Source organism: Neomonachus schauinslandi, chromosome 6 (genome assembly GCF_002201575.2).
Source record: "Neomonachus schauinslandi chromosome 6, ASM220157v2, whole genome shotgun sequence".
Lineage (NCBI taxonomy): Eukaryota > Metazoa > Chordata > Mammalia > Carnivora > Phocidae > Neomonachus > Neomonachus schauinslandi.
In genome coordinates this window covers 72,236,312-72,254,394 of record NC_058408.1, presented here as the reverse complement: position 1 = coordinate 72,254,394, position 18,083 = coordinate 72,236,312, and the positions used below count along the sequence as shown (strand labels likewise).

At 38.2% G+C, this 18,083-nt stretch overlaps 1 protein-coding gene across 17 annotated transcripts in view; it reads right to left on the bottom strand.

Moving 5' to 3' along the window:
- PCDH15 (protocadherin related 15) overlaps nucleotides 1-18,083 on the bottom strand; it is an 813,949-nt gene that overhangs the window by 241,851 nt on the left and 554,015 nt on the right. For all 17 annotated transcript variants that reach the window (XM_021696071.1, XM_021696072.1, XM_044916450.1 and 14 more), the window contains one exon: nucleotides 9,404-9,532. In XM_021696071.1, coding sequence (XP_021551746.1) covers nucleotides 9,404-9,532 — 129 coding nt within the window. The remainder of the gene's footprint in view (nucleotides 1-9,403; nucleotides 9,533-18,083) is intronic.

Sequence of the window (18,083 nt, the reverse complement as noted above, 5' to 3'; positions counted from 1 at the left end):
CTTCTTCCTAGAAACATCGCCAAAGGCAAGGGGAGCAAGGGTAAAAATGAACTATTGGGACCTCATCAAGATAAAAATCTTTTGCACAGCAAAAGAAACAGTCAACAAAACCAAAAGACAACTGACAGAATGGGAGAAGATATTTGCAAATGACATATCAGATAAAGGGCTAGTATCCAAAATCTATAAAGAACTTATCAAACTCAACACCCAAAGAACAAAGAATCCAATCAAGAAATGGTCAGAAGACATGAACAGACATTTTTCCAAAGAAGACATCCAAATGGCCAACAGACACAGGAAAAAGTGCTCAACATTGCTCGACAGCAGGGAAATCCAAATCAAAACCTCAATGAGATATCACCTCACACCAGTCAGAATGGCCAAAATGAACAAGTCAGGAAACGACAGATGTTGGCGGGGATGCGGAGAAAGCGGAACCCTCCTACACTGTTGGTGGGAATGCAAGCTGGTGCAGCCACTCTGGAAAACAGTATGGAGGTTCCTCAAAAAGTTGAAAACAGAGCTACCATATGATCTAGCAATTGCACTACTGGGTATTTACCCCAAAGATACAAAAGTAGGTATCCGAAGGGGTACGTGCACCCTGATCTTTATAGCAGGAATGTTCACAATAGCCAAACTGTGGAAAGAGCCAACATGTCCATCGACAGATGAATGGATAAAGAAGAGTGGTATATATATACAATGGAATATTATGCAGCCATCAAAAGGAATGAGATCTTGCCATTTGCAACGACGTGGATGGAACTGGAGGGTTTTATGCTGAGCGACAGAACTCAAACAGAGAAGGACATGTATCATATGACCTCACTGATATGAGGAATTCTTAATCTCAGGAAATAAACTGAGGGTTGCTGGAGTGGGGGGTGGGGTGGGAGGGATGGGGTGACTGGGTGATAGACACTGGGGAGGGTATGTGCTCTGGTAAGCACTGTGAATTGTGCAAGACTGCTGAATCTCAGATCTGTACCTCTGAAACAAATAATGCAATATATGTTAAGAAAAGAAAAAAGAAGATAGCAGGACGGGAAGAATGAAGGGGGGGAAATCGGAGGGGGAGACGAACCATGGGAGACGATGGACTCTGAAAAACAAACTGAGGGTTCTAGAGGGGAGGGGGGTGGGAGGATGGGTTACCCTGGTGATGGGTATTAAAGAGGGCACATTCTGCATGGAGCACTGGGTGTTAGGCACAAACAATGAATCATGGAACACTACATCAAAAACTAATGATATAATGTATGGTGATTAACATAACAATAAAAAATTCAAAAAAAAAAAAGAAAGTGTAATCCAAGCTCCAGAGTTTGCGAAGATGTTTGAAATACATGTAACAAGGAGTGAGTCATAGCTTGTGTATATAAAGAAGTCCCACAGATGAAAAAGAACACTTAAGAAGAAAAGCAATGGCAATCCAAAAGATCAATGGTTAGGAGATTTAAAAAGGTACTTTGGGAAAAAAAAAAGTGAAAATAGCAAGTAAACATATGAAAAGATAGTCAATCTCATTAAGAACCTGCTGATCATGACTATAATGTGGGACCACGAAAATCATCCCAGATTGGCTCAAATTAGAAAGACTGACACACCAAAAATGCACATGGGGAGAATCACTAACTCGGAGAATCATCACACTCACTTTGGGAAACAATTGGGATTTTCAGTATAGTTAAATATACTAATATTCATAACAGAGAAATTCTGGCACGTGTGCACCAGGAAACATCATATAAAATTATTCACAGCAGCATTGATTATAACAGCCTCAAACTGGAAGCCACTCCAGTGTCACCAACAGTAAGAATGTGAAAAATGAATTGTAGGACAGCCACATACCCTAAATAAAAACCATGAACAAACAGGCAGAAAGTTGACCCTAAAAAGATAAAGGTGAATAAAAGAAGGCAGGTAGTAAAGCATACATACTCTATAATTCAAAAAAAACATAACTAAACCGTATTGTTTATGGATGCATACAGAGTTGGTCAATCTGCAGTAGAAAGCAGAAACTAACCATGCAGTTAACTGAAGGTGGAGGAGAGTCTCACTGGGAGGGAACACACAGGGCCTCTCCTGGTGATGGTTATATACCTGTTATATGTACCATATGCACTGGCACATAGGTTTACTTTATAATAAATTGTGCATATATGTTTAGATCACTTCCTATACATTCCACATTTTTCTTAAAGGTTAAAGGACAAGATTTGGTCTTAATAAAAAGCTTCAGAAACAGTTGGAATCCTTCCTGTAAAACCAAAAGTTGATTTGCCAAGCTTCCTCCTGAGCTCGTCAGTAAAGTTGGTGTAATCGTACAGAGCTATAACATTTGTAGAGAGGGATAACCGAATCCAACTAGAGTGAATAGGCTATGAATTTTCATCAGTCAATAAAATAGAAGTGCAATTTGTATAAAGTTGGACCTCATAAATAAGTAATGTAGCATTAAAAAGCACAGCTAGATGAATGGAGCAAGGGTTTCTGAGGCCAAAATAGTCCGTATTTCTTCTTAGGCAAATATTAAATAATTTAAATGGAGTATATACTGTAAAGTGGTAGGTAGAAAATACAACTCTAAGCATGTGACCGAACAGGCTGGTAGTGTATCTGTCACAGGATTCCTGCACGTAATCTTCTTAGACCAACTGTTTCCCTGTCTCCAGGTGGTAACGATTTTGCCCTGTCCTGGTTAGAAATTTCACTTGTTCTTTGCTTTAACACTGCTTTTTAAATGAACCCTATGTGTTCTGTACTACATGTTGAAATTCCAAAGTAGACAGATATCCAATAACAAACCTCAGTTTGTCAAGATGAGTTATTTATGCGTATGGGTGTGTGATAAGACAAATACGCACTTGCAGATATTGACATCTATTATACTTCTTCCCTTTGTGGAACATACCTGAATCTTCATTGAAGAAAATGTACTTTTAGGTAATTTTAATCCATTAGGTCTAGTTTAATCCAGCGTCTTCTAAAAGCCAAATATTGGGCTGAGTAATAGGTTTCTCAGATCAATATGACACACTCTCTGCTTCCAAGAAACTGGGATAAATAGATAACTTCAATATACTTTGGGAAGTACTATCAAAAAGTTGTGCACAGTATAAATGGGGCCATGGGTATGGGTCATTTAGGATACAGAAAAGTTCATGTAGGGTTTTCTGGAAGAGATTATGTTTGGCCAGAATTTTCGAAGATCGGTTCTCTAGATAAAGAATGGAAAAAGATGAAATCAAGGTAGGGGCATGAGCAGAGGCACAGGGACTCGGGAGAGGTACTGAGAAGGGGTATTAGTAGCTGCATGTAGGTTAGCACTGACTCAAGGAAAGCTGGGGAAGCAGCAGTGGGAGGTGAGCCTTGTTTGCTGCATTGAGAGATGTTTCCTGCGGTTGAAATGTTGGTTAGAGACACCGTTCCAGCAGGTACACTGAGGATAATTAGGAGGTGTCAAGACTAGTGTCAGGATAATCAATTAAGTGAAAAAAAAATAGCAGTCAAGTAAAGAAACTATAAAGATACTTTTTTAATGTAGTGTGTCCTTGATGGATGGCAGAAAAATAAAATAAGCTCCGTGTGTAAAAAAAAAAAAAAAAAAAAAAGACGTGATGTTAGTTTAGGTGAGAAATGATAAGAGCTGGACTGTGGTTGTCTGGAGAGAGGAGGAGGGAGTCTGAGAACAAAGAGAAACATGTAAAATTATCAGGACTGGTGATGGACCGGACATGGGCAGTGAGGGAGAAAGAAGAGATGCACGGCTCCCCAGCATCAGGCTTGTGACCGAGTAACCAAGAAGCAGAATTCAGGAGATTGACACCTGTCTGGAGAAGGTGAAGATAAGGGTTGAGTGTTACACATGTTGAATATGTTGGTTTGGGAGATGGTGGAAACATCTGTCACCTTGATCGTGGTGATGGTAACAAGAGTATCCATATGTCCTAACTCAAACTCACCAAACTGCATACATGAGTCATGCGTAGGTTTTTCAATGCCAATGATACCTCCATGAAACTAGAAAAAAGAGTATTAGTATACAGTATTAAAAGAAAAGGTTTAAGAAGCAAACAGATCTAGGGAAAGGTAGAAAGAATCAGATCCTCTTAAACATATGGAGACCAGGAGCAAACAGGTGGTAGGGTCTCAAGAAGGGGACAGAGACCCGTTTCAAAGGTAGCAGTGAAGTTCAGATAAAGATGACATTTCGCACATCTGGGATTATGCAACTGTGAATATTTACACACACACACACAAACATAGGCACACGCACATATATTTATCATGACGGCTGAGCTAAGACTAAAAACTGTCTAAGGGTAGGCTCTAAGTAAATATTGCAAAAATACATGCACAAAATGTTCTAACTCATTTACCAACTGCCAATTGAATACCTGAAAGATCACCAAGCTTCAAACATATTCACAAGCCACAGATAAATCTCCATTATAAATATTTTTAGGTAGCAGCATTAAAAGACATGCCACCAATTTTTCAAATTGTGTGGGCTTCCTTTCTGAGTTGACTGAGTACAGTGTTTGCATTGCAAAGTATGACTTGACAAGAGAACCCGTAAAATTCCCCACTTGTGCAGCCTACTTAAAAAAGAAGTATGATAGTTTTAGGCACTGTTGAATGCCATACTGAGCTACAAAAAATAAATAAAACACCATAAAGCTCCCACCTTCATTTGATTTTTAGAGCCCCACACAGGGAGACGACATGAACATTCATCAGAGACACACCACTGAGGTTCAGATTTATTTTGCTTAATATTAAATTCTATATTTGGAGGAAATACCAATTTCTTTTTTAAATGAACAGCATCCCTACCCTTCTAAATGCTGAAGTTCACTAATGATTTTAAAACCACTCTGAGGGTTTAAACCAAATCACTACCACTTACAGCAGCCGGAGTTTAGCATGCAGACCTCACATTGGGAATACATTTATGTTTCAGGTTAAATAAATTCAGCCTCTTTTGTTTTAGAACTGGAAGAACATTTTGTTGACTCAGGGCTCTACTTCTCTTACTTAGAGCTAAAAGAAGTCAGTTCAGCATAAGAATTTCTACAAGGCATTGATGGGAAGTTGGCCGGGAAGCCGCTCTCTGTATATCATAAACACTGCTAAGAACTTGGTTTAAACATAAGAGGCAGGGTTGTTTCCAAGCATGCCTTCTCTGCATCTGTGTGGGCTTTGATGCCAAGGGCTACTCTAAAAAACAGAGAGGATGAATTTAAGGAGAGTTGTGGGTCCTAAAGAACCCTCCCCGAGATGCTGCCAGGAGGCCAGAAAGCTGGAGGAAGCTCCAAGGTTTCCCCTCCCCTCAGCGTCCACTCTCCCAGAATACGCATTGAATCACCTCCTGGGCCACCCACCTGTGCCGAACAAAAACAGCTTCTCATCCTCCCTCATGCTAAATTCTGTTGGACAACTACAAAGAAGTTCTTCTTGGGACGCTGTGCGGAAGACAGGGCTTACTGAGCAGATCCCGCCCTTTATCTCCTCCTCACTCCACACCCAGACTTACGGTGGAATCCATCAGATATTATTTGAAAAAATGAATGAAAATGGCATGCACCATGTTGAATGGGGTGGGGTGTCACGATTCTCTGCTTCTGCAGACCCAGGGTTTATGGTGGGACCAAACTCGTCCACCTGACTCACACACCAGGATGAACCATTGCTAGCCAGTCCATATCTGCCTGGCATCTTTCTTTTCCTTCCTTCTTTTTTTTTTTTCTTCAACCTCGAATCTCACTAATTTGTCAAGATACTGCAGATGAATACATTTTCCCATGAACCCTGATACAGCTGCCTTCATCCTCTGTGGCGTTCCTCATCCTTTAGGAAATCGTCAGGATGGCACATTGGACACATGACGTAGAGAGGGAGTGTGTTCTTACTGTGTGTGCTAGGTTTCATTCTGCACACTTTCTTTTCACCCCAATAATACTGTTGCAGCAAGTTGCTCTGAGAATTATGCAAATGATTTCCAAAGTTAAGTGTGGTATATCATACTTGTGTGTAGTGAGTTCTATGTTCAGAAATTACTGGTTGGTAGTTTATTTTTTAATATGCTGATAAAACTCCTCTGCTCTGCATAATCCATAAATATTGCTTTGGAAGTATTCTCTATTTAATAAAGTTTGATACTACAACAATACCTTAACACATAGAAAGTAAATAAAAAGTTCCTTCAGCATTTGCATGTAAATACTGGATTATGCATACTTAAACATCATTAGAACAAAAACTCCTTAAGTAGGTAGCTCAAATTCAGTGCAATAACTAACCATATGTATCTTGGTTTTAAGTGTGTCTTAATAGTTTTTTGGTGACAATTAAAATTAAATTTTATAGGCAGAGCATGAGTCATTTAGTGAAATTAATGTATTATATAATTATCATTAGGTAGCAACAGGAGACCATTATGATGCATCAAAATTCCATTCTCTGAACATTACAACTTGTCTGGAACTGAGCAGAATCAGTAGGATGCACCTGCTCTGCATGGTTTTGTGTTCCTTTGTACTTTCAAACTCATTTTAGTTTTTTATGAAAACATGTTATTGCCTAAAGACCAGGACCATTACTGCTTTGTCAAATTATGAATGCTAAGGTTTATATTTCAATTTTTAATGCTGAAATAAACTACAGAGACCATTTCTCGTCTAATTTAAGAACTAGGAGATGAGAAACAAACTTCATGCTGTAAGTCCTTCAAAGACAAAGAACCACTAGGAAAAGTGACAATAATAAAGAGAAAGGAAAAGTAAAAATAATTAATAATTAATCATTATGTTAATGTCTACTTACATATTATTGATTATATATTCCATATGGGTTTTATCGCTCCAGTGCTAAGTAAATTAAGAGAAATGGAAAAGATAATTTTCCTAAATGATTTCAATACCTGTTTATCTGAGCAGTTGGTAGATGTGACTAAATAGACTTTTCAGTGTTCATCAATGGGGCAACTAGAGTGACAACTGTAATGGTATTTTTTAAAGAATTTTTATTTATTTATTTGAGAGAGAGAGAGAGCACAAATGGTGGGGAGGGGCGGAGGCAATGGGAGAAGAAGACTCCCCGCTGAGCAGAGAGCCTAATGCGGGACTTGATCCCAGGATCCTGAGATCACGACCTGAGCTGAAGGCAGACGCTTAACCCACTCAGCCATCCAGATGCCCAGATTTTTAATCATCATTATGACTAGACTATTATAATAGCTCAGGCCTCTATATCTGGGCTATTATAATTACCTTCTGATCCAGCTTTCTGGATGTAGAATCTCCCATCATAATCTACTCAGGAGTAATCTTTATAATAAAAATCTAGTGATGCCATACGTCAGACCCTCCAGGGATCCTCCCCACCAGCACCTTCTCCAACATGCACAGAGAAATGTTTATAACTTGGCACACTTGCTGTAATATGACCTGTCCTATGCTCTGTGTCTGTGCTTTTATTCATGCAATCACGTGCTAGACCGCTTCCAACACCTCCCAATTTTCTTCTCACCAATATTCATCCTTCATGAGCCACTTCAGCACCAACCCCTTTTCTGTGTTTTCTGCACATGCCATTCGGATTTTACCACCTTGTTTGCCTGCTGTAATAGACACTGTCAGTGCCCCATGTGTGTCCCTTGAAACATGTATACTTTCTGACCGACTTCCATCTGCTGGTATCTATACAGTCTGACCCAATGCCCTTGTATCCACATGGCAGAGAGCTGGCTGCTTGCTTGCTCTGGAGGCAGGAAGTACCAAAAATACCCTCCTCCACAGCATCAGTGACCAAGGAATCTCAGGATTTTGTGCACGAATTTGCCAGTCCCATCACTTCTCAGCATCAATAATTCTGGGACATGTGTTTGCAGAATTTCCTAGGTTCGCCCTTGGGATTGAGCTCCAGTCTTTCTAATGACTGGTTTAGTAGCTGTCCCTTCATTAGCAGCTGTCTTTTCCCTGCATCACTTCCTACTTGTCTGTGAGTATCACTTGAACTTCTCCAAAATGATTTCTTCCTCAATCTTTTGTCCACAGGTCTCCTCTTATAGAGTCCACAGTAAAAGTTGTGACACAGGAGGTATTACTACACAGGGTTCTGGAGTTGGATGGCTTGCTGGCTACGTGGCATCAAGACTCCGTAGCTTGTTGCAGCAGGTTGATGACTAATCCTCTTCCCTGTGGTGAGCTGGGGCAGCATCAAGGCATGAGGGAATGTATGCCCTACGCAATCTCTCTGGGATTTGAGAGACAGAGTGACAATGATGATGATAATGACTATGGAGCTGTTGTAAGTATTGTCAGAGCTCTGAGGGAAAAAACTGATGAGCTCACGCTGACCAGGCAAAATCTCAGGGCATGGTATGGAAGGCAGAAGGTTTCTGCCTTTAACATTTAGAGAGGCCCTCCCCTTCTGCAGCCAGAGAGGAAACTGGACTGAACACCAGACCTTTGACTGGAAGAGCAGCTGTCTTGTAGAGAAGGCTTGCTTCAAAGCACCAGCAAAACTCCTATTCAAGACTCAAAGCTTTAACAGGGAAAGGGTGGGTTCCTGATGTCTGGACTCATACATCTGGATGACCCACTCCTTGAGAGAGAAGGGTTCTCTCCTTGCCTGTGGTTCACACAGATGCCTCATCTCAGGTAGATACCGTGAAATATGTGTGCCTTCCTCAAAATTCACCCTCAGCTTATGGCTTCTAAACCATCCACCATGTTCAAGACCAAGAATGGCCCAACTGAGGAAATACTATGCTTTCTATAAGAAAAATGGGATTATTCATCAAAGGAAGTAGAGAAACTGGCTTATATGTCCAGTCTTAAGATCAGGAGAGCACACTGGGCAAGAGGTGTGTGTGAAATATGGGTACAAAGCAAACACTATATAGATGTTTACACAACCAGATGAACATACCTCTAAACATCTGTATTCTGAGGTATGCACTTACAAATTCATACTTAATGGTATAGCTAATTACATATTTCTCTACAGATACCTTATTATAATTTCAGAAAATAAAAATATATATTAAATAAGAAAAGAATACTCTTCCAATGAATCAATGTTCAAAGCACTTAAGGGTCACAAATATGAATCAACAAGCTTAATAAGTGAAATCCAAATGGACACAAGGTGATTTATGAAAAACAAAACAAAACAAAAAATCTTGAAGAGTATCCAGCACTGTGACTGAGAATGAATGCACTTTATTCTGTTTTGCCTTATACCCAAGTGATCTCACTCACTGATCACCTTCAATAATTCTGATGACCCACCGCACATTGCATTAGCTGAATCTCCTTTCAAAATTAAGATGTGAGAAACGTATTCAACAAAAAAATACATTTAATATATATCTTCCACTTACCCGTACTTGACCCACAAAGGCATTGGTTTCTTCCTCCACCACAGACAGGTTTCTAGGCAGAAAGGGGTCGAACACTGGTGCATTGTCATTGACATCTGTCACCACCACATTTACGGTAGCAGTAGAGGTCTTAAAGGAAAAAAAAAGAAGGACTAAATATGAAAGAATTTATTTTCATGTTGATGTCATCTCATCAGTCATCTTGGAGTTTGTCTGTCTGAAATAGAGCGAGACCTTGCCTCACTCCAACTAAAATCCAAAGCATCTCGTTGCTATTCTTACTCCTTAGCTTTCCAAAAAGAAAAAAGAAAAAAAAAAAAAAAGGAAGTTTGCAATATTCAAGCATTTCAAAAAAACAGATGGAGAAAGCAAATGATGATATTACAGGGCAAACATCTTCTTGAAAATGTCAAATATTTCCTGGAGGCTTACTTTGAGAAAGTGATTTTACCTTTATCTTGTTCACATTTTATGGGTGGCAAGCTTTTGTTTATACACACATGTACCTGTTTTTCTCTGAAATATAACATTTCTCTAGTTTATATCACTTACATTTCACACTGTGTAAAAATAAAAATGGTGTCTTATCAAAGAGCACAGTGCATCAAATGGGTATTTTCAGGTAAGTAAATGCTGTCAGAAAATACTACATTCATCATTTTCTGGGTTCACCTCTACACCAAGAGTTTGAGCACCACGTATCACTAGTTAACTGATTACCTTATGGTCATACAGCCCAAGGAAGTGGTAAGCAGGTACACTTAAAGTAGTATGTGCTACCTGGTTCAAAGGTCAACCCTTGGCCTGCTGCAACCAGAGACTGTTACGTAGGTCAACAACTTTTGCAAAATCAAGGAACATCTTCAGATGTGAGTCAGGCTGGAAACGGTTCTTTCTAATCAAAGCCTGAGAAGCAGCACCTGCCCTGCACCCAGCTCTGTGATAGTGTGGGGCACATTACAGAAGCCTAGGGCCAGAATCAGAGAAAGAAGGGGCCGTTGGATGGAAAATGAAAAATCCATCAGGCTATGATACTACATATGTGACAAGATGTAAATTAAAAAGTAGGAGAAATATGCAAGATGAAATAATTACCCAACTTTTGTTTTAAAAAATACCGACACGGGGCGCCTGGGTGGCTCAGTCGGTTAAGCAACTGCCTTCGGCTCAGGTCATGATCCTGGAGTCCCGGGATCGAGTCCCGCATCGGGCTCCCTGCTCGGCAGGGAGTCTGCTTCTCCCTCTGACCCTCCCCCATCTCATGCTCTCTCTCTCTGTCTCATTCTCTCTCTCAAATAAATAAATAAAATCTTTAAAAAAAAAAAAAATAAAATAAAAAAAAATAAAAAATACCGACACAATTTGTCCTGATTGTACGTGATGTGGGGTGCACCAATGCTTGGCTCAGAGGGAATGAATCTGGGGAGATCCTGCAGCCGTCATGGGCTGAGGGGTCAAACACTGGATTTCCTAGTGACCAAGGAGGCAAGGACCTGGTAAATGACTTGTCCTTGTCTTTCTTATTGGGATCATTGACGTTGTACACTCTATTAGTAATGGTGCATGGGGTCTAGACCTTACCTCACTTCGACTAAAACCCAAAGCTGAAACTCCAATTGAATTAAGGCTGTCTGTCCCTGTTTTAACAGAAGCAAAAGTATATACTCTTTTGAGCAATATGACTTTACTGCAAGCTTTTATAATTTTTCCACATGCAATATCCAGCAGTCATTTAAAAATCACCATGCATAGCAGGGAATTCTTGGGTATTCATAATGGGTTCTTTCTCTATTTGTGTCCTGGCCACATTGATGGGCTTAATCTGTGAAAATTCATACAGCTATTCAGTATGATTTTTACATATTTCTATATTGAAAAGCCCAATAAAAATTTTATTTAAAGGCATGCCAAGGGTGACCAGAACCGTATTATGTAGTCAAAACCTGGAAACAACCTAAATGTCCACCAGTAGTAGATGGTTTGATGTGCACAGTGCAATAATATATATTACTGAGAATGAACAGAGCATGGTTACAAGTACCCACAGGGATGAATTCCAAGAACATAAGGTTGAGGGTAAGAAGTCAGACACAAAGTAGCACATACTATATGGTTCCAAGTGTATACATTTCAAAGATTGGCACAGTGTCTTCATTGTGATAGAAGTCAGAATAGGGATCACCTTATGAAGAAGGGGTCTGGGACTAGCGCAATCATAAGGCTGGGCTCTTGGGCTGCTAATTGATTTCAGTTTCTTATTCTAAATATTGATTACATAGATGTGTTCACTATGTGAAAATTTATTAAGCTGCACAATTAAAGTTTGTGCATTCTTCTGCATGCATATCTTCATGAAACCGTGTAATTTAAAAGATGCATGAGCACAAACACACTTGTATTAGATATATGTGGTTCTGTATAAATTCGAACATTTTCTGATTAGATGAAATACAGAAAATTTAATTTGCTTATTTTAACTTTTATGTATTTTCCACATTTTCTCCAACAAGGCTACATTGCTTTTATAACAACGACAACAACAAAACAGTTAAACAAATGTTATTTCTCTGAAAGTTGTGTGAGTTAAAACCAGTAAAAGGATGTTTTTACAGGAGCAGTAGTTCTCAATTTGCCTGAAGGTGAACAAAACGTTAAAATTGACAGCCTGGAGTCAAAATCTAAGAGTAGCCACACTAGAGTCTGCTGACTTTCCTTCAAATTGTCTGACCCTCTTTATGGCAGCCTGTCTGCACTTTCCTGTCAATCTACTAGATGGGTTTTCATCCTATTTTTTACAATTCCCATTCTTGACCCTATAGTGTGTGATGTTTTCAGACTGTTTCGGTCCTCAGTTAAAAACTATGGACTATAGCTAGGTAAGACAGAAGAGAGCTGGATCACTAAGTAATCTGAAAAGTTAAAGGACAAATCAACCATTTTTGTGCTAATAGGGGCTGAAATTTATGTATAGATGTATTTCTCCACATCTTAGTAATTGTATTTGACATGAGGAATAAAAACTATGAACACATAGAATAATTTCCAACTTACGTATTTCTTGAAAAGTAGTCTAGAGACCACTTGCATCAGAATCACTTGATTAATCATTATAAATGCCCAGGCTACACATTAGACCTATTGACTCTATTCATTTAAATCTACTGAAATAGTTGTAGATTAGTTAATTGTAAAGCACAATTATGTAAATATTTTTGATTGGTTCAGAAAGATGGTGACACTGCTTCAATATGGATCTGTGCCCTAGAGGAATTTTGTATCATATCAAGGACAGATTTTCAGTTGGTTAAGGTTGCCTACTTAGACTATCAGCTCAGGTCATTTTAAGTAAAGTTAATAAAAAGAACAATATGTCAGCTAACATATGTTCATAATTAATTTTAAAAATCAATTTATATTATGCCAATTAAATAAAAAAGATAAGATACCAAACTAATAAACCTGATTAGTGCAAAGCTACCTGTTTCCCATTAAGAGAATTTGTCTTACTGCTTATTTTCTCAAAAGTTGTATCAAATTACAATTCTACTAGCTGGAAGTACTTGCAGTTTAGTACTATATTCCATAAATTATCACTTTTGGGGTCATTACTTATTTTAATTATAACATCATAGATTTTATTTTGTTTTAAATCATGGCTAAATCCTCACAATATGTATTAAATTCTCAACAATGCAAGCAGATATTTCTGTTGTAGCAGACCATTTGAATACAAATTTATTTACTTTTTTAAGATTTTATTTATTTATTTGACAGAGAGAGACACAGTGAGAGAGGGAACACAAGCAGGGGGAGTGGGCGAGGGAGAAGCAGACTCCTCGCTGAGCAGGGAGCCCAATGCGGGGATGGATCCCGGGACTCTGAGATCATGACCTGAGCCGAAGGGAGACGCTTAACCAACTGAGCCACCCAGGTGCCCTTCACATTTATTTTCATAAACTGCTATGGCCTTGAAATAAAGACATTAATATGGTGCCACTGGTTTGGTACAGTATAAAAATATGAGATTAAAGCCAAAGTCAAAAAAACCACAAATGTGTACATTCATCTACACAAACCATTTTTTTTATTCATGAGAACTTCTTTTAAAAAAGTATTTTATAATCTTCCTTAATTTTATATTATGGACTTTATTGAATCTATCAAGCTAATTTCTTAAATTATTGAAAACCTGGTTTAAGTGGAAGATATTTAGGGTGTTCAAAATGTATTCATTCTCTACTTACTGAAGATAGAATTATGATGACTTTCCATTGATACAGATCTAAATTTGAAACTATGTACTTATAAAGTGACAAACAGAAAAATTTGTATTATATGCTATATAATTGAGAAACAAAGAATGGAATGATACAGCTGCTTTTTTTTTTTGTCAATGTGGAAATGTATCCATATATATATATATATGCAAAGACCCTTTAAAACCTTTCTATAAACATGTATGTTCAAACTAACATTTATTAGCATGTTTAATTCCTTTCAATAAAAATGGAGAGTTGGAATCTGGAATAATGAGGGTGTGTCATTTAGGATCTGACCACTCTTGTTTTCATCTAATAGGACAAGGAAAATACATCTACTCTGTAATGGGCATTCTTCTTAGGCAATATCAATCCAAAATATTTTTATTCATAGCTACAAATCATCCTGTGACTACAACATCAAGAGGCAAGCCTGCCTGACCCAGATCATAGAGTTTCTTTGATGACATAGACAGGGTGCCCTTTGTACCAGGGAGGCTGACATGGGAGCCTTCCTCCCCTTCTGAGAATGACAGAATAGAAAATGTCTTCCAGAAAAGCCTTCCTATTCTGGATTATGGGGAGGAGAAGCAGAGGGAGAGAGAAGATGAGGATGCAAAGGTCCTTGTCTTCATCCCCTCCCCCCCTATTATTCTGGAAGCACTTTGGGGAAAGTGGTGGTAGATATTGAGCAAGTAAGAGAACTTTGGGTGAAACGGTGGCTGACCCTTGTGGAGCATGGAAGCCTCCAGAGAAGTTCCATGGCAGTCACATCTAATAGGACATGGCAAGGAATATGGAAAAGTGGCAGAGACAAGTGGCCAAAGAGAGAAGCTGGGTTTCTTTGTGTGTGGCTCAGGAATTCTAGAGGCTGAGAGATCACTCTGTGAGCAAGGCCTTGGGTAAGGGCAAAGGACCCTGATGGTCACAATCAAGTTCATGTCAGTGCTAGGCAGCAAGAGAGGCACCAAATACTCAAAGGAGTCAGTAGGGGACTGGACTGAGAGGCCAAACCAGACACACCAGGCAAACAGAGACCGGCAGAGATAGAGAGCATTCGAGCTGGGTGCCCTCTTCCTGGCATCAAGAACTAGTAAGCACACCCTGCATCTGTACAATTTTAGGATGAGGGTAGGCAAGAGAGGAAGAGCAGCTTCACTGGTGAGTACATGTTTACCTTGAAAAGAGTGGTTAAAACAAAAGAGGTTGGGATGTTGTTTCAAGCAAGTGAAGTGTGACCCGACCCAGCCCAGGGACATATTACCATCTAGGCAGCAGAGTGGACTCAGGAAGATTAGATTAGGGATTTTAAAAAAAGGAGCTTTTAATTCTGTGCATATCTGAGTGCAGTGTGAGGAGAGTATATACTTTATAAATATCTATATTGTAATAATATGTAATATAATTTATTATATATAATATAAACATAGCAGAAACTAGTAGAACTTCACAGATTATCTCACAATTTAAAAAAAATCAAACTTCTGGAAGATTTATTTCAGAAAACACTAAAATGTCAGTATTTTATTGCCCAAAATGAGAAATATAAATCTATGCTTTTCAAAGAGAATGAACAAGTAGCTCATTCTCTTTTAAAATTACATGGTCATTTCTTCTTATAAGAGTATACACCCAAATAAAAGTTCTGTTTAAAAAAAAATATATATATATATGCAGTTTTGTTTAAAAATATATATATATGTATTTATATATATATGTATCATTATTCTGTTCTAAAATTTTATTAAATGAGCTATATTGAAATTCAGTCTTTTGCATTTCACCCACAATTCTCATATATTTTTTTTCTCTTGTTAATGTTTCCTATAGTTTGACTAAACAGTTAAATGTTCAGCTTCTAGATTCTAATTGCTTATTTATATTGTCACATTTAAAAGACATTCAGGGGGGTACCTGGATGGCTCAGTTAAGCATCTCCCTTTGGCTCAGGTCACGATCTCAGGGTCCTGGGATCGAGCCATGCATTGGGCTCCCCCCTCCTTAGTGGAGAGTCTGCTTCTCCCTCTCCCTGCCTCTCTGCCTGTTTGTGCTCCTCTCTCTCTGTCAAATAAATAAATAAAATCTTTAAAAATGAAATAAAATAAAATAAAAGACATTCAGGGAATAATGTCAGTTCAAGGCCCAAGCTTAGATGCTAAGTTTCCTGCCAATCCGGAATTGTAAGACAACACCAGTATTCACTATGAAAGCCATAATCGAGGAAGTCAAGCTAGGAATTCTAAAAAATTTTACCGAGAGCAAAAACCATGATATAATCAAGTTATCTATCATATAGGTCAGGAATGAAAACCATATTGCTGAACTCATGGAAATCTGGTCAGAAATATCCACACTACAGAACAACTTTGTATTTTGAATAGGAATGCTTCCCCATTGGGAAATGACAACTGATAAATTTGTTTAAAAAAAAAGAAAGAGAAAATCCTGACTTCTCTTTGCATATTTATATTTTCACTGTGATTTGCATATGCATATATTTTGCTGTGCTATTGTTTTATAGACAACTACAATCCACAAAGCCCTACTTACTCCTTATCTTTCAGCCCAGTGTGGATGATAAGATCTAAGAAGCGTTATGCCAGGTGTGGTCTCTGAAAGAGCTCTAGTTCAGGTAGAGAAAAGGGCAGACTCTTCTTTGCCTCTCTGCAAAGCAGAGCAGATGCCTAGAGTTGCATTAGTCATTGTAAACCCATTAGGTAAGTAGACTGAGGAAGAAAGCAAACACAGGATAAATGGCAGAGTGGGTAAGAGACAGCAGGAGCCCCTGCCTGAGCCCTTCCTGTCCACCCCTATGTTTCTTTATATGTGAGACAAACAAACCCTGCTTTGTTTAAGCCCCTGCTGTTTGGCTTCCTCTTACAGCCAGCTTCCTAAAGGCTATCCCTACCACTCCTTGTTGAAGGAGTTCAGAGAACATCACCGCAAAATATGCCACTTTGCTAAATTGACTCCTTTGAATGAAAGGCACTTGAAAAAACAGCAAATACAGGAAAAACACTCAGTCCTTCCTTCTTTTTCATAAAAGCAGGATATTACATTCCCATGTGAAAGATGGACTCCCTGTATCAGAAGGAAGGTAACATTTTTATTATCAACAAGCACAAGAGGTTGAGAGAGAGAGAATTCCATACAAGCAGACCTTGTTAAAATAATTCACACCTCCCTTTAGCCTCCCAACAGAGTTTAGTTGCCTTCCCACACCTGCCCTCTCCCTTTCCCCTACTTCGAAAGCAAGTAGGTTTTGCCGATTCTTTGGGTCTTCATTTCCTTATGGGGGCTAAAACATCATGTAAAACTTATATAAATTTGTATGCTTTCTCCTCTTAATCTGTCTTTGTCACTTTAATTTTCAGACCCAGCCAGGGACCTTAAGCGAGGGTCGAGGAAAACTTCTTCCTCCCTGTGGATCAAATTATATCCATAAACATAATAAGGTTTGCCCAGATTTTCCAATAAAATTTTCCAATAAAATGTATTTTTAGTTCAGATTGGTGGACTTAGTTTAGCTTAGAAGTAAATAATGTTACAAAGAAGCTTCTGAAAAGAATTTGCATGTATATTCCTTCAAAAAATGCATTTGGGAGCTATCCTAGATGCTATTATTATAAGGTAAAATGTAGCTGCTTATAAAAAGTATATGATATACAAAAATTTCAAAGTCTTTTCAGCTAAAATGTGAAAATATTGGAATAAAACATGGTGGAAGCTTTCTTAAGGAATTTTCAACTTTATAGATTTGCAAAGAATTCCAAGTAAGTGTAAATAACTATTTAATTCTAGAAAGTATGAGTTTATCTGTATTCATGATAGCTGAAGAAATCTAAATATTTATAATAATGAGATATTTAACTTGTATAGGTTTTTTTCAGCTACTATTGACAAAGTTGATTTAGAGAATGGAAAAAAACCCAAGAACATCAATAACATTCTTTCAACTTTGTCTACAAAAACATTAGCAATGAGCAATAGAACATTAGCTCTCTTTTCCCTTAAACATATTTTGGGGGTGGTAGGGGAGGTGGTTTTCCATGATGAAATTATCAAATTATATCTTTGCAATCTGTTTCACACAAATTGCTGGTAATAATTTTGATTTAAGAAGAATGTATAGACCTGGGGTCTGTGTTCATTAAATATCTTTCTTCAAAACCATAATCATTAGGGTTAAAAGGTTAATTTTACCATAACTTTACAAAGGAAATAAGTTTACATGTGTAGATAAGAAAAGCACGTCACAACACAACATTGTAGTGATTGTGTTATCACTTTCTCCTTCAGAAACCCACAATATGTGCCCACATAGATGTTCATCCCTAAAATTATGTAAATAATGGAATTAGCTAAAGAAGCTTTTATTTGAAACCTAAATGTTCCTTTCTCTACTGATATTCTCAATACAA